Source organism: Anthonomus grandis (genome assembly GCF_022605725.1).
Source record: "Anthonomus grandis grandis chromosome 1 unlocalized genomic scaffold, icAntGran1.3 Chromosome57, whole genome shotgun sequence".
In the NCBI taxonomy this organism is placed as follows: domain Eukaryota; kingdom Metazoa; phylum Arthropoda; class Insecta; order Coleoptera; family Curculionidae; genus Anthonomus; species Anthonomus grandis.
The window spans coordinates 122,192-150,028 of record NW_026088431.1 but is presented as its reverse complement, the minus strand read 5'-3'; the positions used below and the strand labels follow the sequence as shown (position 1 = coordinate 150,028).

General features: G+C 36.1%; 1 protein-coding gene and 2 long non-coding RNA genes across 11 annotated transcripts in view; all 3 read left to right on the top strand.

The window, feature by feature from the left end:
• The window catches only part of LOC126749443 (protein argonaute-2), a 28,489-nt gene extending 1,358 nt beyond the window's left edge, over window positions 1-27,131 (top strand). The window contains exons 3-16 of one of the 3 annotated variants that reach the window (XM_050459139.1): window positions 5,422-5,681; window positions 9,753-10,119; window positions 10,305-10,382; window positions 10,443-10,665; window positions 10,727-10,835; window positions 15,806-15,927; window positions 16,007-16,187; window positions 16,432-16,565; window positions 16,620-16,804; window positions 18,614-18,965; window positions 20,938-21,271; window positions 23,855-24,054; window positions 24,115-26,187; window positions 26,356-27,131. In XM_050459139.1, coding sequence (XP_050315096.1) covers window positions 5,422-5,681; window positions 9,753-10,119; window positions 10,305-10,382; window positions 10,443-10,665; window positions 10,727-10,835; window positions 15,806-15,927; window positions 16,007-16,187; window positions 16,432-16,565; window positions 16,620-16,804; window positions 18,614-18,965; window positions 20,938-21,271; window positions 23,855-24,054; window positions 24,115-24,223 — 2,654 coding nt within the window. In that variant the 3' untranslated portion in view covers window positions 24,224-26,187; window positions 26,356-27,131. Of the gene's footprint in view, window positions 1-5,421; window positions 5,682-9,752; window positions 10,120-10,304; window positions 10,383-10,442; window positions 10,666-10,726; window positions 10,836-15,805; window positions 15,928-16,006; window positions 16,200-16,431; window positions 16,566-16,619; window positions 16,805-18,613; window positions 18,966-20,937; window positions 21,272-23,854; window positions 26,188-26,355 lie in introns of all 3 variants that reach the window. The other 2 variants (XM_050459138.1, XM_050459137.1) reach the window with 2 other exon arrangements.
• On the top strand, window positions 1,720-5,421 carry LOC126749446 (uncharacterized). Of its 7 annotated transcripts, none has more exons than XR_007665067.1 (3): window positions 1,720-3,151; window positions 3,550-3,886; window positions 4,084-5,421. It is a non-coding gene; the product is annotated as an uncharacterized LOC126749446 (long non-coding RNA). The 7 variants fall into 7 exon arrangements; XR_007665065.1 differs by lacking the exon at window positions 3,550-3,886 and adding an exon at window positions 3,947-4,083 and having other exon boundaries at window positions 1,720-3,349; window positions 4,284-5,421; XR_007665068.1 differs by having other exon boundaries at window positions 1,720-3,349; window positions 3,550-3,686; window positions 4,284-5,421.
• Window positions 10,843-15,099, top strand: LOC126749445 (uncharacterized). The gene is made up of 3 exons (XR_007665060.1): window positions 10,843-11,465; window positions 11,830-13,351; window positions 14,807-15,099. It is a non-coding gene; the product is annotated as an uncharacterized LOC126749445 (long non-coding RNA).
• Window positions 27,132-27,837: the final 706 nt, after the last annotated feature.

The following is a 27,837-nucleotide window of genomic DNA, read 5'->3' as shown; positions in this document are numbered from 1 at the left end:
CCTGGAAGAAAACAGGCATTTTTCCAGGCAGTTGAGGCTCAAATTGATGTTTTTGGACTTCAAATGCCTGGAAGAAGCCAATAATTAATTCCAGGCAGTTTTCACTACCTGGAAGAATTAAAATAATTGTTTCCAGACTGTTCAATCTTTGCTCAGACAGTTAAATCTAATTGTGCTTCTGAAACTCAACTGCCTGGAAGAAAACAGGCATTTTTCCAGGCAGTTGAGGCTCAAATTGATGTTTTTGGACTCCAATTGCCTGGAAGAAGCCAATAATTAATTCCAAGCAGTTTTCCTTATCTACAAGAGTTAAAATAATTGTTTCCAGACTATTCAATCTTTGCTCAGACAGTTAAATCTAATTGTGCTTCTGAAACTCAACTGCCTAGAAGAAAACAGGCATTTTTCCAGGCAGTTGAGGCTAAAGTTGATGCTTCTGGACTTCAATTGTCTGGAACAAACCAATAATTAATTCCAGGCAATTTTCACCATCTGGAAAAATTAAAATAATTGTTTTCAGACCATTCAATATGAGTTTCCTTTCTCAGGCTTTTAAAAATCAACTGCCGGGAAAAAAACAGGCATTTTTCCAGGCAGTTGAGGCTAAAGTTGATGCTTTTGGACTCCAATTGCCTGGAAGAAGCCAATAATTCTATCCAGGCTTAAATATATTTACATATGACAAACTAGGCCTTATTTTTAACGCCATTAAAATCTCTTGGTTAAAATCTGGATCACCCTGTTTATATACAAAACAGTTGTTATATATTATAACATCCGTTGATGCAATCCGTCCGCGTCCGTTATTCCATGCAGGTCCAACAAAGACATGCGATAGCGGCGTCTCCGTCGAGCGCAATGACGTGCACTCGTCGAAATTACAAATGGCCGTCGTCGTCCCTTCTCCGTTGCGTGAATAACCCGTCGCGATATTTTCCTTTTTTTTTCTCCCATTAAAAACAAAAAAAAAAAAAAAAACACGCGATTTCCGTGCCAGTGTTTTCGTAATTTATCCAGTTATCGGGCGCGGCGATGTATCCAGCACCTGGAGCACGTAAGTTGTTAGTCCGGACTCGACGTTATGCCATTGTTTCTATATTGGAGATCCAGGCGTTTTTCTCGCTTGGTCTCTTTGTTGTGTCGCTTCGGTGGCCCCCCCGGTGCCTCTTTCGGACCGCCGCGGGGGCTATTTAGGACCCTTTTATTGGTGCAATCCCTTATTTAGCCTCTTCCAGAACTTTGGTTTAGGGAAACCGTCCTAAAACATCCATGCTAATGACCCTAACCTCACTAGTAAAGGCCATTTAAATATTGGAAATAAGGTCATTCTCCCTTGTGGGCTGGACGTTTGTCCTTATTGCACCTATATCGTGGCCAAAAATGTGTGAAATTCATAAAGTATAACTTTTGTCAAATATATATGCCCGGGAGATTACCTGATCTGGGTCTATAGCCTTATTTTCTTACAATCAAGGCAGAAGGGTAAACAAAAGAGTACTAGACATAGACACAGATTTAGTTAATAAAATTAGTGATCAGTTCTATTGTTTCCAGACAGTTGAAAGTCCTCGATCGACTGCCTGGAAGGAATTATTTATTTATTCCAGGCAGTCAAAGGAATTTCCTCTTACTTTCAGAATTAGGCCCCTTCAATTGCCTGGAAGTATTTTTTCATTTTCTTCTATATGTATTTCTCAATTGAGGTTATTCCTCATTTTTTCCAGGCAATTGAAGTCAGTTCTATTGTTTCCAGACAGTTGAAAGTTTCTGGGTCAACTGCCTGGAAGGAATTTTTTATTTATTCCAGGCAGTCAAAGGAATTTCCTCTTACTTTCAGAATTAGGCCCCTTCAATTCCTGGAAGTATTTTTTCATTTTCTTCTATATGTATTTCTCAATTGAGGTTATTCCTGATTTTTTACAGGCAATTGAAGTCAGTTCTATTGTTTCCAGACAGTTGAAAGTTCCTCGGTCAACTGCCCGGAAGTAATTCTTTATTTATTCCAGGCAGTCAAAGGAATTTCCTCTTACTTCCAGAATTATGCCCCTTCAATTGCCTAGAAGTATTTTTTCATTTTCTTCTATATGTATTTCTCAATTGAGATTATTCCTGATTTTTTCCAGGCAATTGAAGTCAGTTCTAATGTTTCCAGACAGTTGAAAGTTCCTCGGTCAACTGCCTGGAAGTAATTCTTTATTTATTCCAGGCAGTTGAAGGAATTTCCTCTTACTTTCAGAATTTTGTCCCTTCAATTGCCTGGAAGTATTTTTTCATTTTCTATATGTATTTCTCAATTGAGGTTATTCCTAATTTTTTCCAGCCAATTTAAGTCAGTTCTATTGTTTCCAGACAGTTGAAAGTTCCTTGGTCAACTGCCTGGAAGTAATTCTTTATTTATTCCAGGCAGTCAAAGGAATTTCCTCTTACTTCCAGAATTAGGCCCCTTCAATTGCCTGGAAGTATTTTTTAATTTTCTATATGTATTTATCAATTGAGGTTATTCCTAATTTTTTCCAGGCAATTGAAGTCAGTTCTAATGTTTCCAGACAGTTGAAAGTTCCTTGGTCAACTGCCTGGAAGTAATTATTTATTTATTCCAGGCAGTTGAAGGAATTTCCTCTTGCTTCCAGAATTATGCCCCTTCAATTGCCTGGAAGTATATTTTCATTTTCTTCTATATGTATTTCTCAATTGAGGTTATTCCTAATTTTTTCCAGGCAATTGAAGTCAGTTCTAATGTTTCCAGAGAGTTAAAAGTTCCTCGGTCAACTGCCCAGAAGTAATTATTTATTTATTCCAGGCAGTCAAAGGAATTTCCTCTTATTTCCAGAATTAGGCCCCTTCAATTGCCTGGAAGTATATTTTCATTTTCTTCTATATGTATTTCTCAATTGAGGTTATTCCTAATTTTTTCCAGGCAATTGAAGTCAGTTCTATTGTTTCCAGACAGTTGAAAGTCCTCGGTCAACTGCCTGGAAGGAATTATTTATTTATTCCAAGCAGTCGAAGGAATTTCCTTTACTTCCAGAATTAGGTCCCTTCAATTGCCCGGAAGTATTTTTTCATTTTCTATATGTATTTCTCAATTGAGGTTATTCCTAATTTTTTCCAGCCAATTTAAGTCAGTTCTATTGTTTCCAGACAGTTGAAAGTTCCTTGGTCAACTGCCTGGAAGGAATTATTTATTTATTCCAAGCAGTCGAAGGAATTTCCTCTTACTTCTAGAATTATCCCCCTCCAATTGCCTGGAAGTATTTTTTCATTTTCTAGATGTTATTTCTCAATTGAGGTTATTCCTAATTTTTTCCAGGCAATTGAAGTCAGTTCTATTGTTTCCAGACAGTTGAAAGTTGCTCGGTCAACTGCCTGGAAGTAATTATTTATTTATTCCAGGCAGTCGAAGGAATTTCCTCTTACTTCCAGAATTATGCCTCTTCAATTGCCTGGAAGTATTTTTTCATTTTCTTCTATATGTATTTCTCAATTGAGGTTATCCCTAATTTTTTCCAGGCAATTGAAGTCAGTTCTATTGTTTCCAGACAGTTGAAGGTTCCTCGGTCAACTGCCTGGAAGTAATTATTTATTTATTCCAGGCAGTTGAAGGAATTTCCTCTTACTTCCAGAATTAGGCCCCTTCAATTGCCTGGAAGTATTTTTTCATTTTCTATATGTATTTCTCAATTGAGGTTATTCCTAATTTTTTCCAGGCAATTGAAGTCAGTTCTATTGTTTCCAGACAGTTGAAAGTTGCTCGGTCAACTGCCTGGAAGTAATTATTTATTTATTCCAGGCAGTCGAAGGAATTTCCTCTTACTTCCAGAATTATGCCTCTTCAATTGCCTGGAAGTATTTTTTCATTTTCTTCTATATGTATTTCTCAATTGAGGTTATCCCTAATTTTTTCCAGGCAATTGAAGTCAGTTCTATTGTTTCCAGACAGTTGAAGGTTCCTCGGTCAACTGCCTGGAAGTAATTATTTATTTATTCCAGGCAGTTGAAGGAATTTCCTCTTACTTCCAGAATTAGGCCCCTTCAATTGCCTGGAAGTATTTTTTCATTTTCTATATGTATTTCTCAATTGAGGTTATTCCTAATTTTTTCCAGGCAATTGAAGTCAGTTCTATTGTTTCCAGACAGTTGAAAGTTCCTCGGTCAACTGCCTGGAAGGAATTATTTATTTATTCCAGGCAGTCGAAGGAATTTCCTCTTACTTCCAGAATTAGGCCCCTTCAATTGCCTGGAAGTATTTTTTCATTTTCTTCTATATGTATTTCTCAATTGAGGTTATTCCTAATTTTTTCCAGGCAATTAAAGTCAGTTCTAGTGTTTCCAGACAGTTGAAAGTTCCTCGGTCAACTGCCCGGAAGTAATTATTTATTTATTCCAGGCAGTCAAAGGAATTTCCTCTTACTTCCAGAATTATCCCCCTTCAATTGCCTGGAAGTATTTTTTCATTTTCTTCTATATGTATTTCTCAATTGAGGTTATTCCTAATTTTTTCCAGCCAATTTAAGTCAGTTCTATTGTTTCCTGACAGTTGAAAGTTCCTCGGTCAACTGCCTGGAATGAATTATTTATTTATTCCAGGCAGTCAAAGTGAAAATCAAGTTTACACTTGATAATTTATTTGATTCCTAGGTCTATAGTACCTACATGCTTTTAAGTTATCTACTGTTAAAACTTCAAGTTCATCCACTGTTTTTCAATGTCAACTTTAGCTTCAATCAATGCTGTAGACTGTATTTAAAAAAAAGCCAAAAAAGTAACTCACATATGTATAGTATATTATCAAGGAGGCATATCACAAGGTACCAAACTCCATTGAATTGAAAAACAAGTCAAAGTTCCCCGGACACTTAAGACATTATGGGTAAAATCTCTGATAAAAATAGCCAAAATTTCAATACATTACTCGACACTATACATTCATTAACCTAGTTTTACATTTAAGTGTAGATTTTACAGTGGTAGTTGCTCGACTAACAAAAGACCTTAATTTATAATTTACTATGGTAGATCTCCTAGAAATTTTCTTGTGGATGAATCAATGGCCTTAACTTAAAATGATGATAACTCGTGAAGGGGTGATTTGTTTAAATTTTCATTGACAGTCTCGGGTAGATTAAGGTCTTGTAGAACTACAATTTTATACCCATTAATGGTGAGCAACAAATTATTTATTTAAGACAGAGGTACAAAAAATGTGTTCATGGGTCAAGGTAGGTTTTTAGGACCCAAAAAATAGAGTACTTTGACACTGTAACAATGACGATAGGTGTATTTTATGTATAGGTATTTAGTCTCCTAACTTAAATTGTGCAGTAGGCACTCCTACATTTAATTACCGTTGTATAGTATTTGTATAAATAAATAAATAAATAAAAAACGAAAACATAATGGCGGTATATAAATTCCCCATAGCAGGTACTTCGGGTGCCCCCATAGGCCCGACAACGACGGCGGTCGCCCTGCCGGGGACCACGACGGGGGCGACCGCGGGCCCCCTGACCACGGTGTCGCCGCCCGCGGAGCCGCCCGTGTTCCAATGCCCGCGCCGCCCCAATTTGGGACGCGAGGGCCGCCCCATCGGCCTGAAAGCCAACCACTTTCAGATCGGGATGCCGCGCGGGTTCGTCCATCATTACGACGTCAACATACAGCCGGACAAGTGTCCTAGAAAAGTAGGTGTCGTCGAATAGAGAGAGAGAGAGAGCAATATGTACTATATTATAGTTAATAAAAAAATGTCTATATAAAATAGAGGGGCGGCGGTCGAAGTTTGGTGCTACTACTACTACTGTTGTCCTTGTTTGATCATAATTATGTTTATTGCTGCTAATTATTTTCTTTTTAATAATTTGTGGTCATTTTGGGTCAATTATTTCAAAAGCATTCAATTGCCTCAGAACAGACTATACCACTATTTATGAGGCATATTTAATCCAATTCCCTGTTCCTCTAACGAATCTGAAATGTCAAGTCCTCTATCTCTAAAATTGGAAATAAAAAATTCAATATTTTAGGGACAAAATGCTCATATCTTGGCAACCAAAAGAGATAGAGACTTGAAAATTGGACCATAGATTCTTCTTATAAAATCATTGGACACCTATTTCAGCATTTTTCCAGAAAAAAATTGGAAATTAAAAAAATTTGCCTTGGAATTTGAGGATTTTTTAATTTTGAAAAATTCAATATCTTATGGACAAAATGCTCATATCTCGGCAACCCAGAGAGATAGAGACTTGAAAATTGGACCATAGATTCTTCTTATAAAATCATTGGACATCTATTTCAGCATTTTTCCAGAAAAAAATTTGAAATGAAAAAAATTGCCTTGGGCTTTTGGCATTTTTTTATTTTTGAAAAATTCAATATCTTAGGGACAAAATGCTCATATCTCGGCAACCAATTGAGATAGAGACTTGAAAATTGGACCATAGATTCTTCTCATAAAATCATTGGACACCTATTTCAGCATTTTTCCAGAAAAAAATTGGAAATTAAAAAAATTTGCCTTGGAATTTGAGGATTTTTTAATTTTGAAAAATTCAATATCTTAGGGACAAAATGCTCATATCTCGGCAACCAATTGAGATAGAGACTTGAAAATTGGACTATAGATTCTTCTTATAAAATCATTGGACACGTATTTCAGCATTTTTCCAGAAAAAAATTGGAAATGAAAATATTTGCCTTGGAATTTGAGGATTTTTTTATTTCTGAAAAATTCAATATCTTAGGGACAAAATGCTCATATCTCTGCAACCCTGAGAGATAGAGGCTTGAAAATTGGACCATAAATTCTTCTCATAAAATCATTGGACACCTGTTTCAGCATTTTTCCAAAAAAAAATTTGAAATGGAAAAATTTGCTTTGGAATTTGGGAATTTTTTATTTCTGAAAAATTCAATATCTTAGGGACAAAATGCTCATATCTCGGCAACCAAGAGAGATAGAGGCTTGAAAATTGGACCGTAGATTTTTCTTATAAAATCATTGGACACCTATTTCAGCATTTTTCCAGAAAAAAATTGGAAATTAAAAAAATTTGCCTTGGAATTTGAGGATTTTTTAATTTTGAAAAATTCAATATCTTATGGACAAAATGCTCATATCTCGGCAACCCAGAGAGATAGAGACTTGAAAATTGGACCATAGATTCTTCTTATAAAATCATTGGACATCTATTTCAGCATTTTTCCAGAAAAAAATTTGAAATGAAAAAATTTGCCTTGGAATTTGAGGATTTTTTATTTCTGAAAAATTCATTATCCTAGGCACAAAATGCTCATATCTCGGCAACCAATTGAGATAGAGACTTGAAAATTGGACCATAGATTCTTCTCATAAAATCATTGGATACCTATTTCAGCATTTTTCCAGAAAAAAATTGGAAATGAAAAAAATTGCCTTGGAATTTGAGAATTTTTTATTTCTGAAAAATTCAATATCTTAGGAACAAAATGCTCATATCTCTGAAACCAAAAGAGATAGAGGCTTAAAAATTGGACCACAGATTCTTCTCATAAAATCATTGGACACCTATTTCAGCATTTTTCCAGAAAAAAATTTGAAATGAAAAAAATCGCCTTGGAATTTGAGCATTTTTTTTTTCTGAAAAATTCAATATCTTAGGGACAAATTGCTCATATCTCGGCAACCAAGAGAGATAGAGACTTGAAAATTGGACCATAGATTCTTCTCATAAAATCATTGGACACCTATTTCAGCATTTTTCCAGAAAAAAATTGGAAGTGGAAAAATTTGCCTTGGAATTTGAGCATTTTTTTTTTCTGAAAAATTCAATATCTTAGGGACAAATTGCTCATATCTCGGCAACCAAAAGAGATAGAGTCTTGAAAATTGGACCATAAATTCTTCTCATAAATTCATTAGACACCTATTTCAGCATTTTTCCAGAAAAAAATTGAAAATGAAAAAAAATGCCTTGGAATTTGAGCATTTTTTTTTTCTGAAAAATTCAATATCTTAGGGACAAAATGCTCATATCTCGGCAACCAATTGAGATAGAGGCTTGAAAATTGGACCATAAATTCTTCTCATAAAATCATTGGACACCTATTTCAGCATTTTTCCAGAAAAAAATTGGAAATGGAAAAATTTGCCTTGGACTTTGAGAATTTTTTATTTCTGAAAAATTCAACATCATAGGGACAAAATGCTTATATCTCGGCAGCCAATTGGGATAGAGACTTGAAACTTGGACCATAAATTCTTCTTATAAAATCATTGGACACCTATTCCAGCATTTTTCCAGAAAAAAATTAGAAATGAAAAAAATTGCCTTGGAATTTGAGGATTTTTTAATTTTGAAAAATTCAATATCCTAGGCACAAAATGCTCATATCTCGGCAACCAATTGAGATAGAGACTTGAAAATTGGACCATAGATTCTTCTCATAAAATCATTGGACACCTATTTCAGCATTTTTCCAGAAAAAATTTGGAAATGAAAAAACTTGCCTTGGAATTTGAGGATTTTTTTATTTCTGAAAAATTCAATATCTTAGGGACAAAATGCTCATATCTCGGCAACCAAGAGAGATAGAGGCTTGAAAATTGGACCGTAGATTCTTCTCATAAAATCATTGGACACCTATTTCAGCTTTTTCCAGAAAAAAATTGGAAATGAAAAAATTTGCCTTGAAATTTGAGGATTTTTTTTTTCTGGAAAGTTCAATATCTTAGGGACAAAATGCTCATATCTCGGCAACCAAGAGAGATAGAGGCTTGAAAATTGGACCATAGATTCTTCTCATAAAATCATTGGACCCCTATTTCAGCATTTTTCCAGAAAAAAATTTGAAATTAAAAAAATTGCCTTGGAATTTGAGGATTTTTTAATTTTGAAAAATTCTATATCTTAGGGACAAAATGCTCATATCTCGGCAACCCAGAGAGATAGAGACTTGAAAATTGGACCATAGATTCTTCTTATAAAATCATTGGACATCTATTTCAGCATTTTTCCAGAAAAAAATTTGAAATGAAAAAATTTGCCTTGGAATTTGAGGATTTTTTATTTCTGAAAAATTCAATATCTTAGGGACAAAATGCTCATATCTCGGCAACCAAGAGGGATAGACGCTTGAAAATTGGACCATAGATTCTTCTCATAAAATCATTGGACACCTATTTCAGCATTTTTCCAGAAAAAAATTTGAAATGAAAAAATTTGCCTTGGAATTTGAGGATTTTTTTTTTCTGGAAAGTTCAATATCTTAGGGACAAAATGCTCATATCTCGGCAACCAATTGAGATAGAGACTTGAAAATTGGACCATAGATTCTTCTCTTAAAATCATTGGATACCTATTTCAGCATTTTTCCAGAAAAAAATTTGAAATGAAAAAATTTGCCTTGGAATTTGAGGATTTTTTATTTCTGAAAAATTCAATATCTTAGGGACAAAATGCTCATATCTCGGCAACCAAAAGAGATAGAGGCTTGAAAATTGGATCATAGATTCTTCTCATAAAATCATTGGACACCTATTCCAGCATTTTTCCAGAAAAAAATTGGAAATGAAAAAAATTGCCGTGGAATTTGACGATATTTTTTTCTGAAAAATTCAATTACTTCTCTCAAAAATGCACTATCAAGTAAACATAAAACTTAATTAAGTTAACCAAACTTTGACACTAGCGCCCCCCTAGATGTACAAACTCATCGTCCATGCAGTTTGTCCCCGACCCAAATTATAAACGAATCAATCAATCCATCTTCAGGTCAATCGGGAAATTATCGAGACGATGGTGAAATCATACACGAAAATCTTCACGAACCTGAAGCCGGTTTTCGATGGGCGTAACAATTTGTACACCAGGGACCCGTTGCCCATCGGAAACTCGAGGGAGGAACTGGAGGTGACCCTCCCGGGGGAGGGCAAAGATCGACTGTTTCGCGTCAGCATCAAATGGGTGGCCCAGGTGTCCCTCTACGGGCTCGAGGAGGCCCTGGAGGGACGCACCCGTCAAATACCGTACGAGGCCATCTTGGCCTTGGACGTGGTCATGCGGCATCTGCCCTCGATGAGTTACACCCCGGTGGGCAGGAGTTTTTTTAGTAGCCCCGAGGGGTACTATCATCCCTTAGGTGAGGCCATTTCCTCACTTTTTACAAAAAAAAAACTATACAAAGTCTCGATTATTATTTAGTAACACGCGTTTCGCCCATAAAGGCATCGTTAGACCTGAGCAACATCGTAATAACGAGACTTTGAGTGTTTTATAAAACAAACGACGATTAATGGGGGGGTTTTCTTTGTTTCTCGTGTACAGGTGGTGGCCGAGAGGTATGGTTCGGTTTCCATCAGTCTGTGAGACCTAGCCAATGGAAAATGATGCTCAATATAGACGGTTAGTAAGGAAATTTAATTTAATAAGGGCCTAATTAGTGAGAGTGCGTACGTTTTTTAGTGAGCGCCACTGCCTTCTATAAAGCGCAGCCTGTGATAGAATTCATGTGCGAAGTGCTCGACATCAGGGACATTAACGAGCAACGGAAACCGTTGACCGACAGTCAAAGGGTGAAGTTCACCAAAGAGATCAAAGGGTTAAAAATTGAAATAACGCATTGCGGCGCCATGAGACGGAAGTACCGGGTCTGTAACGTAACCAGGCGACCCGCCCAGATGCAATCGTCAGTTGTTTTTTTTTTTTGGTGGCAAATTCACCTTAATAAGGGTTGAATTTTCTTGTAGGTTCCCCCTGCAGCTGGAAAACGGACAGACCGTCGAGTGTACCGTCGCCAAATACTTCCTGGACAAGTACAAAATGAAGTTGAGATATCCGCATTTGCCTTGTTTACAGGTTGGTATTTAGTGGTCGTTCGGTTGTTAAATTATCAAAGTTTCCCTTTATAAGAATCTTTTTTGTATGGTGTAATAGTTTTTTTAAGTTTGAAGCCATATTTTAGGAAAATCGGGTCAAAGTTGACCGACTTATGGTCAGTATTGCCTGATAAAGCTTTGAGGACATATGTGCCGCTAACTCAGAAAATATTAATTCTATTAAAATTTTTATAAGAACCTTTTTTATTAGGCACATTAAATCATACATTTTAGGTCAAGTTTCAGGAAAATCGGGCCAAAATTAGCTGACTTATGGCCAATTTTGTCCATACCAAACCTTAAGGACGTTATATATATATATATATGCAGCCAAATTAAAAGCTTAGTAGTTTTATTTAAATTTTTATAACAATTTTTTTATTTAAGCATAGTAAATCCTACGATTTATGCCATATTTGAGGAAAGTCGGGCCAAAATTGGCCTACTTATTATTTTTCCGTGAAAAAAATTGCATGCTCGGAGATACCCGAAAAAGGAAAAAACCCAAACTTTGAAGGCCGATAACTCGGCTTCTATGGGAGCTATCGAGAAAATTCCAACGGTTTTGTCTTAGTTTCGTCCTTCTGAATCCAACGAGACCATCCGCAAGGTTGTAGCTTTTACGATAGCCGAGATATGGCATTTTTGATGCCCATTTTTGGCCTCAAAAACGACGTCAAAAAGTGACAATTTCCGAATTTTCAAAGCGCTCTCATTCCCTTAATTCTGATCGAATCCTGTTATAACCCGGTATTTTCGTGATCTACTTGATGAGAACAATCCGCTGGTGTCGTTAGTTCGAATTCGAAAAAAAATATTTTTCCTGAAAAAATCGAAACGGGGGGGTATACCCGAAAAATGAAAAAACCCAAACTTTGAAGGCCGATATCTTGGCTTCTATGGGAGCTATCGGAATAATTCCAACGGTTTTGTCTTAGTTTCGTCCTTCTGAATCCAACGAGGCCATCCGCAAGGTTGTAGCTTTTACGATAGCCGAGATATGGCATTTTTGATGCCCATTTTTGGCCTCAAAAACGACGTCAAAAAGTGACAATTTCCGAATTTTCAAAGTGCTCTCATTCCCTTATTTCTGATCGAATCCTGTTATAACCCGGTATTTTCGTGATCTACTTGATGAGAACAATCCGCTGGTATCGTTAGTTCAAATTCGAAAAAAAATATTTTTCCTGAAAAAATCGAAACGGGGGGGTATACCCGAAAAATGAAAAAACCCAAACTTTGAAGGCCGATATCTCAGCTTCTATGGGAGCTATCGGAATAATTCCAACGGTTTTGTCTTAGTTTCGTCCTTCTGAATCCAACGAGGCCATCCGCAAGGTTGTAGCTTTTACGATAGCCGAGATATGGCATTTTTGATGCCCATTTTTGGCCTCAAAAACGACGTCAAAAAGTGACAATTTCCGAATTTTCAAAGTGCTCTCATTCCCTTATTTCTGATCGAATCCTGTTATAACCCGGTATTTTCGTGATCTACTTGATGAGAACAATCCGCTGGTATCGTTAGTTCAAATTCGAAAAAAAATATTTTTCCTGAAAAAATCGAAACGGGGGGGTATACCCGAAAAATGAAAAAACCCAAACTTTGAAGGCCGATATCTCAGCTTCTATGGGAGCTATCGGAATAATTCCAACGGTTTTGTCTTAGTTTCGTCCTTCTGAATCCAACGAGGCCATCCGCAAGGTTGTAGCTTTTACGATAGCCGAGATATGGCATTTTTGATGCCCATTTTTGGCCTCAAAAACGACGTCAAAAAGTGACAATTTCCGAATTTTCAAAGTGCTCTCATTCCCTTATTTCTGATCGAATCCTGTTATAACCCGGTATTTTCGTGATCTACTTGATGAGAACAATCCGCTGGTATCGTTAGTTCAAATTCGAAAAAAAATATTTTTCCTGAAAAAATCGAAACGGGGGGGTATACCCGAAAAATGGAAAAAACCCAAACTTTGAAGGCCGATATCTTGGCTTCTATAGGAGCTATCGGGAAAATTCCAACGGTTTTGTCTTAGTTTCGTCCTTCTGAATCCAACGAGACCATCCGCAAGGTTGTAGCTTTTACGATAGCCGAGATATGGCATTTTTGATGCCCATTTTTGGCCTCAAAAACGAGGTCAAAAAGTGACAATTTCCGAATTTTCAAATTGCTCTCATTCCCTTATTTCTGATCGAATTCCGTTATAACCCGGTATTTTCGTGATCTACTTGATGAGAACAATCCGCTGGTATCGTTAGTTCGAATTCGAAAAAAAATATTTTTCCTTAAAAAATCGAAACGGGGGGGTATACCCGAAAAATGAAAAAACCCAAACTTTGAAGGCCGATATCTCGGCTTCTATAGGAGCTATCGGGAAAATTCCAACGGTTTTGTCTTAGTTTCGTCCTTTTGAATCCAACGAGACCATCCGCAAGGTTGTAGCTTTTACGATAGCCGAGATATGGCATTTTTGATGCCCATTTTTGGCCTCAAAAACGACGTCAAAAAGTGACAATTTCCGAATTTTCAAAGCGCTCTCATTCCCTTATTTCTGATCGAATCCTGTTATAACCCGGTATTTTCGTGATCTACTTGATGAGAACAATCCGCTGGTGTCGTTAGTTCGAATTCGAAAAAAAATATTTTTCCTGAAAAAATCGAAACGGGGGGGTATACCCGAAAAATGAAAAAACCCAAACTTTGAAGGCCGATATCTTGGCTTCTATGGGAGCTATCGGAATAATTCCAACGGTTTTGTCTTAGTTTCGTCCTTCTGAATCCAACGAGGCCATCCGCAAGGTTGTAGCTTTTACGATAGCCGAGATATGGCATTTTTGATGCCCATTTTTGGCCTCAAAAACGAGGTCAAAAAGTGACAATTTCCGAATTTTCAAATTGCTCTCATTCCCTTATTTCTGATCGAATTCCGTTATAACCCGGTATTTTCGTGATCTACTTGATGAGAACAATCCGACTCTCACGAGATGTGTATTCGAAAAAAAATATTTTTCCTTAAAAAATCGAAACGGGGGGGTATACCCGAAAAATGAAAAAACCCAAACTTTGAAGGCCGATATCTCGGCTTGTATAGGAGCTATCGGGAAAATTCCAACGGTTTTGTCTTAGTTTCGTCCTTTTGAATCCAACGAGACCATCCGCAAGGTTGTAGCTTTTACGATAGCCGAGATATGGCATTTTTGATGCCCATTTTTGGCCTCAAAAACGACGTCAAAAAGTGACAATTTCCGAATTTTCAAAGTGCTCTCATTCCCTTATTTCTGATCGAATCCTGTTATAACCCGGTATTTTCGTGATCTACTTGATGAGAACAATCCGCTGGTATCGTTAGTTCGAATTCGAAAAAAAAATATTTTTCCTGAAAAAATCGAAACGGGGGGGTATACCTGAAAAATGAAAAGACCCAAACTTTGAAGACCGATATCTCGGCTTCTATAGGAGCTATCGGGAAAATTCCAACGGTTTTGTCTTAGTTTCGTCCTTCTGAATCCAACGAGACCATCCGCAAGGTTGAAGCTTTTACGATAGCCGAGATATGGCATTTTTGATGCCCATTTTTGGGCTCAAAAACGACGTCAAAAAGTGACAATTTCCGAATTTTCAAAGTGCTCTCATTCCCTTATTTCTGATCGAATCCTGTTATAACCCGGTATTTTCGTGATCTACTTGATGAGAACAATCTGCTAGTATCGTTAGTTCGAATTCAAAAAAAAAATTTTTCCTGAAAAAATCGAAACGGGGGGGTATACCTGAAAAATGAAAAGACCCAAACTTTGAAGACCGATATCTCGGCTTCTATAGGAGCTATCGGGAAAATTCCAACGGTTTTGTCTTAGTTTCGTCCTTCTGAATCCAACGAGACCATCCGCAAGGTTGTAGCTTTTACGATAGCTGAGATATGGCATTTTTGATGCCCATTTTTGGCCTCAAAAACGAGGTCAAAAAGTGACAATTTCCGAATTTTCAAAGTGCTCTCATTCCCTTATTTCTGATCGAATCCTGTTATAACCCGGTATTTTCGTGATCTACTTGATGAGAACAATCCGCTGGTATCGTTAGTTCGAATTCGAAAAAAAAATATTTTTCCTGAAAAAATCGAAACGGGGGGGTATACCTGAAAAATGAAAAGACCCAAACTTTGAAGACCGATATCTCGGCTTCTATAGGAGCTATCGGGAAAATTCCAACGGTTTTGTCTTAGTTTCGTCCTTCTGAATCCAACGAGACCATCCGCAAGGTTGAAGCTTTTACGATAGCCGAGATATGGCATTTTTGATGCCCATTTTTGGGCTCAAAAACGACGTCAAAAAGTGACAATTTCCGAATTTTCAAAGTGCTCTCATTCCCTTATTTCTGATCGAATCCTGTTATAACCCGGTATTTTCGTGATCTACTTGATGAGAACAATCTGCTAGTATCGTTAGTTCGAATTCAAAAAAAAAAATTTTTCCTGAAAAAATCGAAACGGGGGGGTATACCTGAAAAATGAAAAGACCCAAACTTTGAAGACCGATATCTCGGCTTCTATAGGAGCTATCGGGAAAATTCCAACGGTTTTGTCTTAGTTTCGTCCTTCTGAATCCAACGAGACCATCCGCAAGGTTGTAGCTTTTACGATAGCTGAGATATGGCATTTTTGATGCCCATTTTTGGCCTCAAAAACGAGGTCAAAAAGTGACAATTTCCGAATTTTCAAAGTGCTCTCATTCCCTTATTTCTGATCGAATCCTGTTATAACCCGGTATTTTCGTGATCTACTTGATGAGAACAATCCGCTGGTATCGTTAGTTCGAATTCGAAAAAAAATCCGAGTCCCGTTATAACCCGGTGTTTTCGTAATCTATGAATGATGGAAACAAGTAGATGGTATCAAACTTTAGAAAAAAACCGGCTGACTGGCCACGAACTAACCGCTTTTCTTCCGGCCCTTTTTCAGGTGGGCCAAGAGCACAAACACACCTACTTGCCCTTGGAGGTCTGTAACATCGTGGCGGGACAACGGTGCATCAAAAAACTGACGGACATGCAAACCTCCACCATGATCAAAGCTACCGCAAGGTAAAATATCGCCACCGGATTTTCAATCGGGGGTCCAGACTATTATTGAAAAAGGGTTTTTTCTTGTTGTTTCTTCCAGATCGGCACCGGACAGAGAACGGGAGATAAACAACCTGGTGCGCAGGGCGGACTTTAATAACGACGAGTACGTGCAAGAGTTCGGTCTGACCATCTCCACCTCGATGATGGAGGTGCGGGGGCGGGTTCTGCCCGCCCCTAAGCTCCAGTACGGCGGCAGGGTGGCATCCCTTAGCGGACAGGTGGGCTGGACAGTTAGTTTCCAGTTGTTGTATTTTTTTTTTGTAGTTTTAGGTCCCTTAGGGAGTTTATTCTTTTGTTTTTTCCCTCTCCCCCCTTTTAAAAACAGTTCTGTAACGGTGGGTGGTTAGTGTGCGACTAGGAGTAGTAGAACCTTAGAAGTGTCCCAATTTAAGTATCGTAACAATTGACTGCTGTCCCAAGCGTTTGTTTCATTTGTTTTTTTTTCCTCCCCACTCGATTTAGAGTAAGCAGCAGGCCTGTCCCAACCAGGGGGTGTGGGACATGAGAGGGAAACAGTTCTTCACCGGGGTGGAGATCCGGGTGTGGGCGATCGCTTGTTTCGCCCCCCAAAGGACCGTACGCGAGGACGCCTTAAGGTTGACCTCATTTGTTTCTTCTCCTCACCCTCTATATTGAGTGTTCTCTTGTAGGAACTTCACGCAGCAACTTCAAAAGATCTCCAACGACGCGGGGATGCCCATCATAGGGCAGCCGTGCTTCTGTAAATACGCCACCGGACCGGATCAGGTGGAACCGATGTTCCGGTACCTGAAAACCACGTTCCAGGCGTTGCAACTGGTCGTGGTCGTATTGCCTGGGAAAACTCCGGTTTATGGTGAGTGTCACCCGGAAATTTGCTTTATTTTAGGTGGATTTTTCGCGAATTCTGGCCAAAATTGACGGAAGTGTAGCTGGTTTTGTTCTAGGCACCCCTTTGGGTTATATGTGCGAGTCGAGTAAAAAATATTAATTTTATCGAAATTTTTATAGATATATTATTTGTTTGGCATAAAATTCCCGGCGTTTTAAGCCAAATTTCAGGAAAATCGGGTCAGAATTGGCCGACTTATGGCCAATTTTGTCTGGAGAATACTTTGGGGACGTATGTGTGGCCAACTCGGAGACTACTGATTTTATCGACATTTTATTAAGAAACTATTAATTTTATCAGCATTTTTATAAGGACCTTTTTCGTTCAGTGCAGTAATTCTTACATTTTAAGCCAAAATTCAGGAAAATCGAGTCAAAATTGGCTGACTTATGGTCGATTTTGTCCGGACCAAACTTTGGGGACATAAAATTTCGATAAGATTAATAACTAGAAAATTATAAATCTTATCAAACTTTTCATAAGAAACTTTTTTGTTTAGAATAGTAAATCCTACGTTTTAAGTCAAATTTCAGGAAAATCGGATCAAAATTGGCTGACTTATGGCCAATTTTGTTCAGACTAAGCGTTGGGGACATACAATTTTGATAAGATTAATCGCTCAAAAACTATTAATCTTATCAAAATTTTTATAAGAATCTTTTTTATTTAGATTAGTGAATCCTACGTTTTAAGCCAAAATTCAGCAAAATCGGATCAAAATTGGCTGACTTATGGTCAATTAAGTCCAGACTAAACGTTGGGGGACATACAATTTTGATAAGATTAATCGCTCAAAAACTATTAATCTTATCAAAACTTTTATAGGAATCTTTTTTATTCAGATTAGTAAATCCTACGTTTTAAGTCGAATTTCAGGAAAATCGGACCAAAATTGGCTGACCTATGACCAATTTTGTCCAGACTAAGCGAATAACTCAAAAATTATTAATCTTATCGAAATTTTCATAAAAACCGTTTTTGTTCTCTATGAAAAACTGTACAATTTAAAGCAAATTTTATGAAAATCGGGCCAAAATTGGCAGAAATATGACCACTTTTTTCAGGAAAACTGACCAACCTAGACTCAGAGCAAACAAACGCCGTTCATTCAAAAACTATTAATTTTATCAAAATTTTCATAAGAGCCTTTACTGTTCACTATAATAAATATTTTATTCTAAAACGATTTTGAGAAAAATCGGGTCCAAATTGGCCAACATACAGCCAATTTTGTCCCAGAAACACCTTTAAGGACACACATGGAACTTACCTACCCTTAACTCGAAAACCATCAAGAATATCGAAATTTTTATAAGAACCTCTTTTGTTCCTTATAAAAATTCCTTCAATTTAAACCAAATTTTATAAAAATCGGGTCAAAATTGGCAGAATTATGACCACTTTTTTCAGGAAAACTGACCAACCTAGACTTGAAGCAAACAAACGCCGTTCATTCAAAAACTATTAATTTTATCAAAATTTTCATAAGTACCTTTTTTGTTCGCTATAAGAAATTCTTGATATCAAAATCAATTTGAACAAAATCGGGCCAAAATTGACCGAGATACAGCCAATTTTCTCCCAGTAACACTTTCGAGGCCACACACGCCCTTAACTCGAAAACCACCAACAATATCGACATTTTCATAAGAACCTTTTTTGTTCCCAATGAAAATTCCTTCATTCCGATCCCACTTTCATCCAAATCCGACCTGATTTGGCCGAGATATGGTCAAAAACGTCCACAAAAAAAAAAAAAAAACTGGTTTACAGCCGAAGTGAAACGCGTGGGAGACACGGTACTCGGCATGGCGACGCAATGCGTCCAAGCGAAAAACGTGAACAAAACGTCGCCGCAGACCCTCTCGAATTTATGTTTGAAGATCAACGTGAAATTGGGCGGCATCAACAGCATCCTGGTGCCCTCCATCCGCCCCAAGATCTTCAACGAGCCGGTGATTTTCTTGGGGGCGGACGTGACGCATCCGCCCGCCGGCGACAACAAGAAACCGTCGATCGCGGCGGTCGTCGGCTCGATGGACGCCCATCCGTCACGTTACGCCGCCACCGTCAGGGTGCAGCAGCATCGTCAAGAAATTATCCAGGAATTAAGTTCCATGGTCAGGTGAGTCCTTCCGAACGTTTGTAATATTAATCAAAAGAGGTACGTACATTTTATCGAGATTTTCGTAAGGACCTTTTTTGTTCCCAATTAAAAAGTGTTCAATTTAAAATAAATTTTATCAAAATCGGCCCAAAATTGGCTTAATTATGGCCATTTTCTTTCGAAAAGTTCGCGAACCTAGACTTGGAACAAACAAACGTTGTCTATTTAAAAACTATTAATTTTATCGAGATTTTTATAAGAACCTTTTTTGTTCCCAATTAAAAATAGTTTAATTTAAAACGAATTTGATCAAAATCGGCCCAAAATTGGCTAAATTATGGCCATTTTGTTAAAACAAATTCATTCAAAAATTAATAATCTTATTAATATTTTTATTCAAAAACCATTAGTTTTATCAAAATTTTCATAAGAACCTTTTTTGTTCCCAATTAAAAATAGTTTAATTTAAAATAAATTTTATCAAAATCGGCCCAAAATTGGCTTAATTATGGCCATTTTGTTAAAACAAATTCATTCAAAAATTAATAATCTTATTAATATTTTTATTCAAAAACCATTAGTTTTATCAAAATTTTCATAAGAACCTTTTTTGTTCCCAATTAAAAAGTGTTCTATTTAAAATAAATTATATCAAAATCGGCCCAAAATTGGCCTAATTATGGCCATTTTCTTAGAAAAGTTCGCAAACCTAGACTTGGAACAAACAAACGTTGTTAATTCAAAAACTATTAATTTTATCGACATTTTCACAAGGACCTTTCTTTTTCCAAATTAAAAACTATTTAATTTAAAATAAATTTCATAAAAATCGGACCAAAATTGGCATATTTATTGGCCATTTTGTTAAAACAAATTCATTCAAAAATTAATAATCTTATTAATATTTTCATTTAAAACCCATTAGTTTTATCGACATTTTCATAAGAACCTTTTTTGTTCCCAATTAAAAAGTGTTCAATTTAAAATAAATTTTATCAAAATCGGCCCAAAATTGGCTTAATTATGGCCATTTTCTTAGAAAACTCCGCGAACCTAGGCTTGGATCAAACAAACGTTGTTCATTCAAAAACTATTAATTCTATCGACATTTTCACAAGGACCTTTCTTGTTCCAAATTAAAGACTATTTAATTTAAAATAAATTTCATAAAAATCGGACCAAAATTGGCATATTTATTGGCCATTTTGTTAAAACAAATTCATTCAAAAATTAATAATCTTAATAATATTTTCATTCAAAAACCATTAGTTTTATCAAAATTTTCATAAGAACCTTTTTTGTTCCCAATTAAAAAATGTTTAATTTAAAATAAATTTCATAAAAATCGGGCCAAAATTGGCTTAATTATGGCCATTTTCTTAGAAAACTCCGCGAACCTAGGCTTGGAACAAACAAACGTTGTTAATTCAAGAACTATTAATTTTATCGACATTTTCATAAGAACCTTTTTTGTTCCCAATTAAAAACTGTTTAATTTAAAATAAATTTCATAAAAATCGGACCAAAATTGGCATATTTATTGGCCATTTTGTTGGAACAAATTCATTCAAAAATTGATAATCTTATTAATATTTTCATTCAAAAACCATTAGTTTTATCAAAATTTTCATAAGAACCTTTTTTGTTCCCACTTAAAAAGTGTTCAATTTAAAATAAATTTTATCAAAATCGGCCCAAAATTGGCTTAATTATGGCCATTTATTTAGAAAAGTTCGCGAACCTAGACTTAGAACAAACAAACGTTGTCCATTCAAAAACTATTAATTTTATCGAGATTTTCATAAGGACCTTTTTTGTTCCCAATTAAAAACCGTTCAATTTAAAACAGTTTTCATCAAAATCGGCCCAAAATTGGCACATTTATGACCGTTTTTTCAGGAAAATTGGTCAACCTCGACTTGGAACAAATTTATTTAAAAACTATGTATTATTAATTACACTTAATTATTTCCTCTTGGAATCCTTCCAGGGAACTCCTGTTAATGTTTTACAAATCCACGGGCGGTTATAAACCGGTCAGGATCATCCTGTACAGGGACGGAGTGTCCGAGGGACAATTTTTGCAATTGTTACAGCACGAATTGACCGCTATCAGGGAGGCCTGTATCAAATTGGAGGCGGATTATAAGCCGGGCATCACGTTCATCGTGGTGCAAAAGAGGCATCACACGCGACTATTTTGTGCGGATAAAAAGGAACAGAGCGGTAAGAGCGGGAATATTCCCGCGGGAACGACCGTCGACGTGGGAATCACCCATCCCACGGAGTTCGACTTTTATTTGTGCAGTCATCAGGGGATACAGGTGAGAGGTGGTTTGTTCTTTTGTTTTTTTGTTTGTTCTTTTGTTTTGCATTGGGAAATTACCGATTTTGGCCGGGGTTAAGGGAGTTTTTTTCTGCAGTCTTGGTTTTATCAAAATTGGGCGTTTTTCATGGATATTGTCTTGGTATAAAGAAACAATGATAATTTAAAAAGAATTGATTTTATCAAAATTTTTATAAGGACCTTTTTTGTTCTACATTAAAAGCCCTTTAATTTGAAATAAATTCTATAAAAATCGGACCAAAATTGACATATTTATGGTCATTTTTTCAGTTAACTTGTGAATTTATTTTAAATGAAGGAAACCTTGTACTTGGAATAAATTCATTCAAAAATGATTAATTTTATCAACATTTTCATAAGGACCTTTTTTGTTCTCCATTAAAAACCCTTGAATTCAAAACAAATTTCATCGAAATCGAGCCAAAGTTGGAACATTTATGGCCATTTTTTTCAAGAAATTGGCCACCGTTGACTTAGAACAAATTTATTTAAAAACTATTTATTTTATCAAATTATTTATAGGGACCTTTTTTGTTCTTCATTAAAAATCCTTTCATTTAAACAAAATTTCATCGAAATCGGGCCAAAATTGGCACATTTATAGCCTTTTTTTTACGAAAATTGGCCAACCTCGACTTGGAACAAATTTGTTTAAAAACTATTTATTTTATCAAAATTTTTATAGCGACCTTTTTTGTTCTCCATTAAAAACCATTTTATTTAAACCAAATTTTATCAAAATCGGGTCAGAATTGGCGCATTTATAGCCATTTTTTTCAAAAAATTGGCCACCGTTGACTTAGAAGAAATTTGTTTAAAAACTATTCACTTTATCGAAATATTTATAGGGACCTTTTTTGTTCTTCATTAAAAATCCTTTATTTGAATAAAAATTTCATCAAAATCGGGTCAAAATTGGCGCATTTGTAGCCACTTTTTCACGAAAATTGGCCAACCTCGACTTGGAACAAATTTGTTTAAAAACTATAAATTTTATCAAAATATTCATAGGGACCTTTTTTGTTCTCCATTAAAAACCCTTGAATTCAAAACAAATTTCATCGAAATCGAGCCAAAATTGGAACATTTATGGCTATTTTTTTTCAAGAAATTGGCCACCGTTGACTTAGAACAAATTTATTTAAAAACTATTCATTTTATCAAATTATTCATAGGGACTTTTTTTGGTCTTCGTTAAAAATCCTTTATTTACATAAACATTTCATCAAAATCGGGCCAAAATTGGCACATTTATAGCCACTTTTTTACGAAAATTGGCCAACCTCGACTTGGAACAAATTCATTCAAAAACTATTAATTTTATCAAAATTTTCATAGAGACCTTTTCTGTTCTCCATTAAAAATCCTTTAATTTAAACAAAATTTCATCAAAATCGGGCCAAAATTGGCGCATTTATGGCCACTTTTTTCAAGAAATTGGCCACCATTGATTTAGAACAAATTTGTTTAAAAACTATTCACTTTATCAAAATTTTCATAGAGACCTTTTCTGTTCTTCATTAAAAATCCTTTAATTTAAACAAAATTTCATCAAAATCGGGCCAACATTGGCGCATTTATGGCAATTTTTTTAGGAAATTGGCCAACCTAGTCTTGGAATAATTTTATTAAAAAAATATTAATTTTATCGAAATTTTCTTAAGGACCTTTTTTGTTCCCCATTAAAATTCCCTCAATTTTAAACTAATTTTATAAAAATCGGGCCAAAATTGGCACATTTATGGTCCCTTTTTCACGCAACCAGACTTCGACTCAAACAAACGACGTTCATTTAAAAAACAATAAATTTATCGAAATTTTCATAAGGACCTTTTTTGTTCCCCATTAAAATTCCTTCAATTTAAAACTAAATTTATAAAAATCGGGTCAAAATTGGCACATTTATGGTCCCTTTTTCACGCAACCAGACTTCGACTCAAACAAACGACGTTCATTTAAAAAACAATAAATTTATCGAAATTTTCATAAGGACCTTTTTTGTTCCCCATTAAAATTCCTTCAATTTAAAACTAAATTTATAAAAATCGGGTCAAAATTGGCACATTTATGGCCACTTTTTCACGCAACCAGACTTCGACTCCAACAAACGTTCTTCATTTAAAAACCAATAAATTTATCGAAATTTTCATAAGGACCTTTTTTGTTCCCCATTAGAATTCCTTCAATTTAAAACAAATTTTATAAAAATCGGGCCAAAATTGGCACATTTATGGCCCCTTTTTCACGCAACCAGACTTCGACTCAAACAAACGACGTTCATTTAAAAACCAATAAATTTATCGACATTTTCATAAAGAATCTTTTCTGTTCCCCATTAAAATTCCTTCAATTTAAAACTAAATTTATAAAAATCGGGCCAAAATTGGCAAAGTTATGGCCACTTTTTCACGCAACCAGTCTTCGACTCAAACAAACGTCCTTCATTTAAAAACCATTAATCTTATCAAAATTTTCATAAGGACCTTTTTTAACCCTTATAAAAAAACCTTGCACATAAACCAAACTTCAACGAAAATCGCTTAACAATTCCGACCAATAGGGCACCTCGAGACCGTCCCACTATCACGTGCTGTGGGACGACTCGCACCTCGACTCGGACGAGTTACAGTGCCTCACCTACCAGTTGTGCCACACGTACGTGAGGTGCACCCGGTCGGTTTCTATACCGGCCCCCGCCTACTACGCCCATTTGGTCGCCTTTAGAGCGCGATACCATTTGGTAGAAAAGGAACACGACAGGTGGGTCGTTTCCCTTGGGAGACGAATTTTTTGTCATTTGTTTCTTTTTTTTTTTTTTAGCGGTGAAGGTTCGCATCAGTCCGGTTCTTCGGAGGACAGGACTCCGGGGGCTATGGCGCGTGCCATCACCGTACACGCGGACACCAAGAAGGTCATGTATTTCGCCTAAAAAAAAAAATAGGCATATTATATACATACGATATCGTTATGTATATTATTTGACCGCTAATCGAATCGTTTTCTTTTTAGTGTGTATGTATATAATTATTATTGTGTAATGATGATCATTCCAAAAACAGCCAAAATGACTCTAATAACACTGCTAAATGGGGGCCCAAAAAAAAGGGGCGTGGTTTCCCGGGAAAACAATCGAAAGTCCTCGATTAAAAATGGCCGAATTACGGTCCTCGTTTAGCGCCATATCGCCCGTATTTATTATGAATATATCAGTTTATTTTATCGACTCTCACTACTACAAATTAGGTTTAGGGTTTCCAATACTGTCCAATAAAAGTTTATATATATATATTGTATCCCCCCGACCCTTTTACACCCCACTCCCCCCCGCAAGTCTTTCTACTGTTTTTTTCCTCCCCCCACAAATTATCATTATCGAGCTTTAATTTAATTTTAGTGTTTTAGTACGTTAAGAGTTCGTTTGTTTTTTTTTTTTTACGACCAAAGCTGTCCGGGTGAAAATCGCTTGACAATAAGTAACGTGTGAACTCGCCCTTATTTTTGGAGGGTTTGATATTAATATGGAATTAAACCGATAGAGGCGTGAGATTTCATCAACGGAAGACAGCTATTTAATTATTTTTTTTTTTTAGGTTAAGGGTGGACCCGGGGGTGTATTTTAGGGTGTGAAATATAGGGGTTTTCTAGGCGCAAATTATTTTTTTTTTTTAAGCTGAGCCGTCCCTGTAAGAGTCTTCAGGAGCGGGTGGAGGGGTCTGTGAAAAAAGTCACTGTGTCTAGAAAAATTGATTTTTTTAAATTTTCTGTGGGTGTATCGGAAAATGCTGAAGTACGGGTCTAGTGAATTGTATTGGGCCGCCCCTGTACGGAATTTCAATAGTGAAACTGGCTTGGCTTAAGAGTTCCAAGCATTTTGTGAATTAAAAAAAAAAAAAAAAAATTCTCCAAAAAAGTAATTTTTTTTCAACCCCCTGTAGGTTTTTCAAAAAATGCTGAAATACGTGTCTAATGAATTATATCGAGCCGCCCCTGTACGAAATTTCAACAGTCAAACTGCCTTGGCTTAAGAGTTCCAAGAATTTGATAAAAATCAACCCTTTTCCAAAAAATCAATTTTTCTCAACCCCTTGTAGGTTATTCAAAAAACGCTGTAATACGTGTCTAATGAATTATATCGAGCCACCCCTGTACGAAATTTCAACAGTCAAACTGCCTTGGCTTAAGAGTTCCAAGCATTTTATAAAAATCAACCCTCCTCCAAAAAATCAATTTTTCTCAACCCCTTGTAGGTTTTTAAAAAAATGATGAAATACGTGTCTAATGAATTATATCGAGCCACCCCTGTACGAAATTTCAACAGTCAAACTGCCTTGGCTTAAGAGTTCCAAGCATTTTATAAAAATCAACCCTCCTCCAAAAAATCAATTTTTCTCAACCCCTTGTAGGTTTTTAAAAAAATGATGAAATACGTGTCTAATGAATTATATCGAGCCACCCCTGTACGAAATTTCAACAGTCAAACTGCCTTGGCTTAAGAGTTCCAAGAATTTTATAAAAATCAACCCTCTTCCAAAAAATCAATTTTTCTCAACCCCTTGTAGGTTTTTCAAAAAATACTGAAACACGTGTCTAATGAATTATATCGAGCCACCCCTGTACGAAATTTCAACAGTCAAACTGCCTTGGCTTAAGAGTTCCAAGCATCTCGTGAATTTAAAAAATAAAACAAAATTCTGCAAAAAAAACAATTTTTCTCAACCCCTTGTAGGTTTTTCAAAAAACGCTGAAATACGTGTCTAATGAATTATATCGAGCCGCCCCTGTACGAAATTTCAACAGTCAGACTGCCTTGGCTTAAAAGTTCCAAGCATTTCGTGAATTTAAAAAATAAAATAAAAGTCTGCAAAAAAATCAATTTTTCTCAACCCCTTGTAGGTTTTTCAAAAAACGCTGAAACACGTGTCTAATGAATCATATCGAGCCACCCCTGTACGAAATTTCAACAGTCAAACTGCCTTGGCTTAAGAGTTCCAAGCATCTCGTGAATTTAAAAAATAAAACAAAATTCTGCAAAAAAAAACAATTTTTCTCAACCCCTTGTAGGTTTTTCAAAAAACGCTGAAATAAGTGTCTAATGAATTATATCGAGCCGCCCCTGTACGAAATTTCAACAGTCAAACTGCCTTGGCTTAAGAGTTCCAAGCATCTCGTGAATTTAAAAAATAAAATAAAAGTCTGCAAAAAAATCAATTTTTCTCAACCCCTTGTAGGTTTTTCAAAAAACGCTGAAATACGTCTCTAATGAATTTTATCGAGCCACCCCTGTACGAAATTTCAACAGTCAAACTGCCTTGGCTTAAGAGTTCCACGCATTTCGTGAATTTAAAAAATAAAATAAAATTCTGCAAAAAAATCAATTTTTTTCAACCCCTTGTCGGCTTTTCAAAAAACGCTGAAATACGTGTCTAATGAATTACATCGAGCCGCCCCTGTACGAAATTTCAACAGTCAAACTGCCTTGGCTTAAGAGTTCCAAGCATCTCGTGAATTTAAAAAATAAAATAAAATTCTGCAGAAAAATCAATTTTTCTCGACCCCTTGTAGGTTTTTCAAAAAACGCTGAAACACGTGTCTAATGAATTATATCGAGCCACCCCTGTACGAAATTTCAACAGTCAAAGTGCCTTGGCTTAAGAGTTCCAAGCATCTCGTGAATTTAAAAAATAAAATAAAATTCTGCGAAAAAATCAATTTTTCTCAACCCCTTGTAGGTTTTTCAAAAAACGCTGAAATACGTGTCTAATGAATTATATCGAGCCACCCCTGTACGAAATTTCAACAGTCAAACTGCCTTGGCTTAAGAGTTCCAAGCATTTTATCGACTTAGGGGCATTTACTCACTTTTAAGGGGCTACGCTCAGCAAAAACCCCTAACCTGCCTTAAAAAACGCGCAAACCCCTCGGTCCACAAATTATAGCATAGTATATAACCAAAACGGATGTAATAAATACATGATGATCTAAAGCCGGGAATAGTTTTGAAACTAATTTTAAATATAGTTTTTAAGGAAGAAGAGAGAGAGACACTACTCGATCCTCTCGGAAATCGTCGTATGCCCGATCCCAGAAACCAAAGATCGTACTTAACTTTCGTTTGTTTTTCTTTCTCTTTCAATTGTTTTTTTGGTTAAAATCACTATACACACAAAATAACTTTCTAGTCATTTTATTAATAATAATTGTCTTTTGTTTTATTTCGATTTTTTTTTGTGCAATCGACGATATCCGACTTTGTATTGTGGCGCCTTAGTGCGGTCCTTCTCAGTGCCGCACGTCTAGTTAAGTTTAATCGATCATTATTATTATTATTATTATTGTTAAAATAGTGAAATTGTTGCTCTGCCCTGTACGTTTTAGGTTGTATCCATCACCATGATTTATCGAGATATTTTGCCAATAATTTACTTTTTAAGGTTGATTTTAGGGGCGGACGAAGTAGAAAAGCCCCTGCCTCTTTTCGCGAGTCCATAGCCACCCATGTTTTAAAAAGCCCCGACCTCGTAAAATCAGTAATTTCGTCACTGT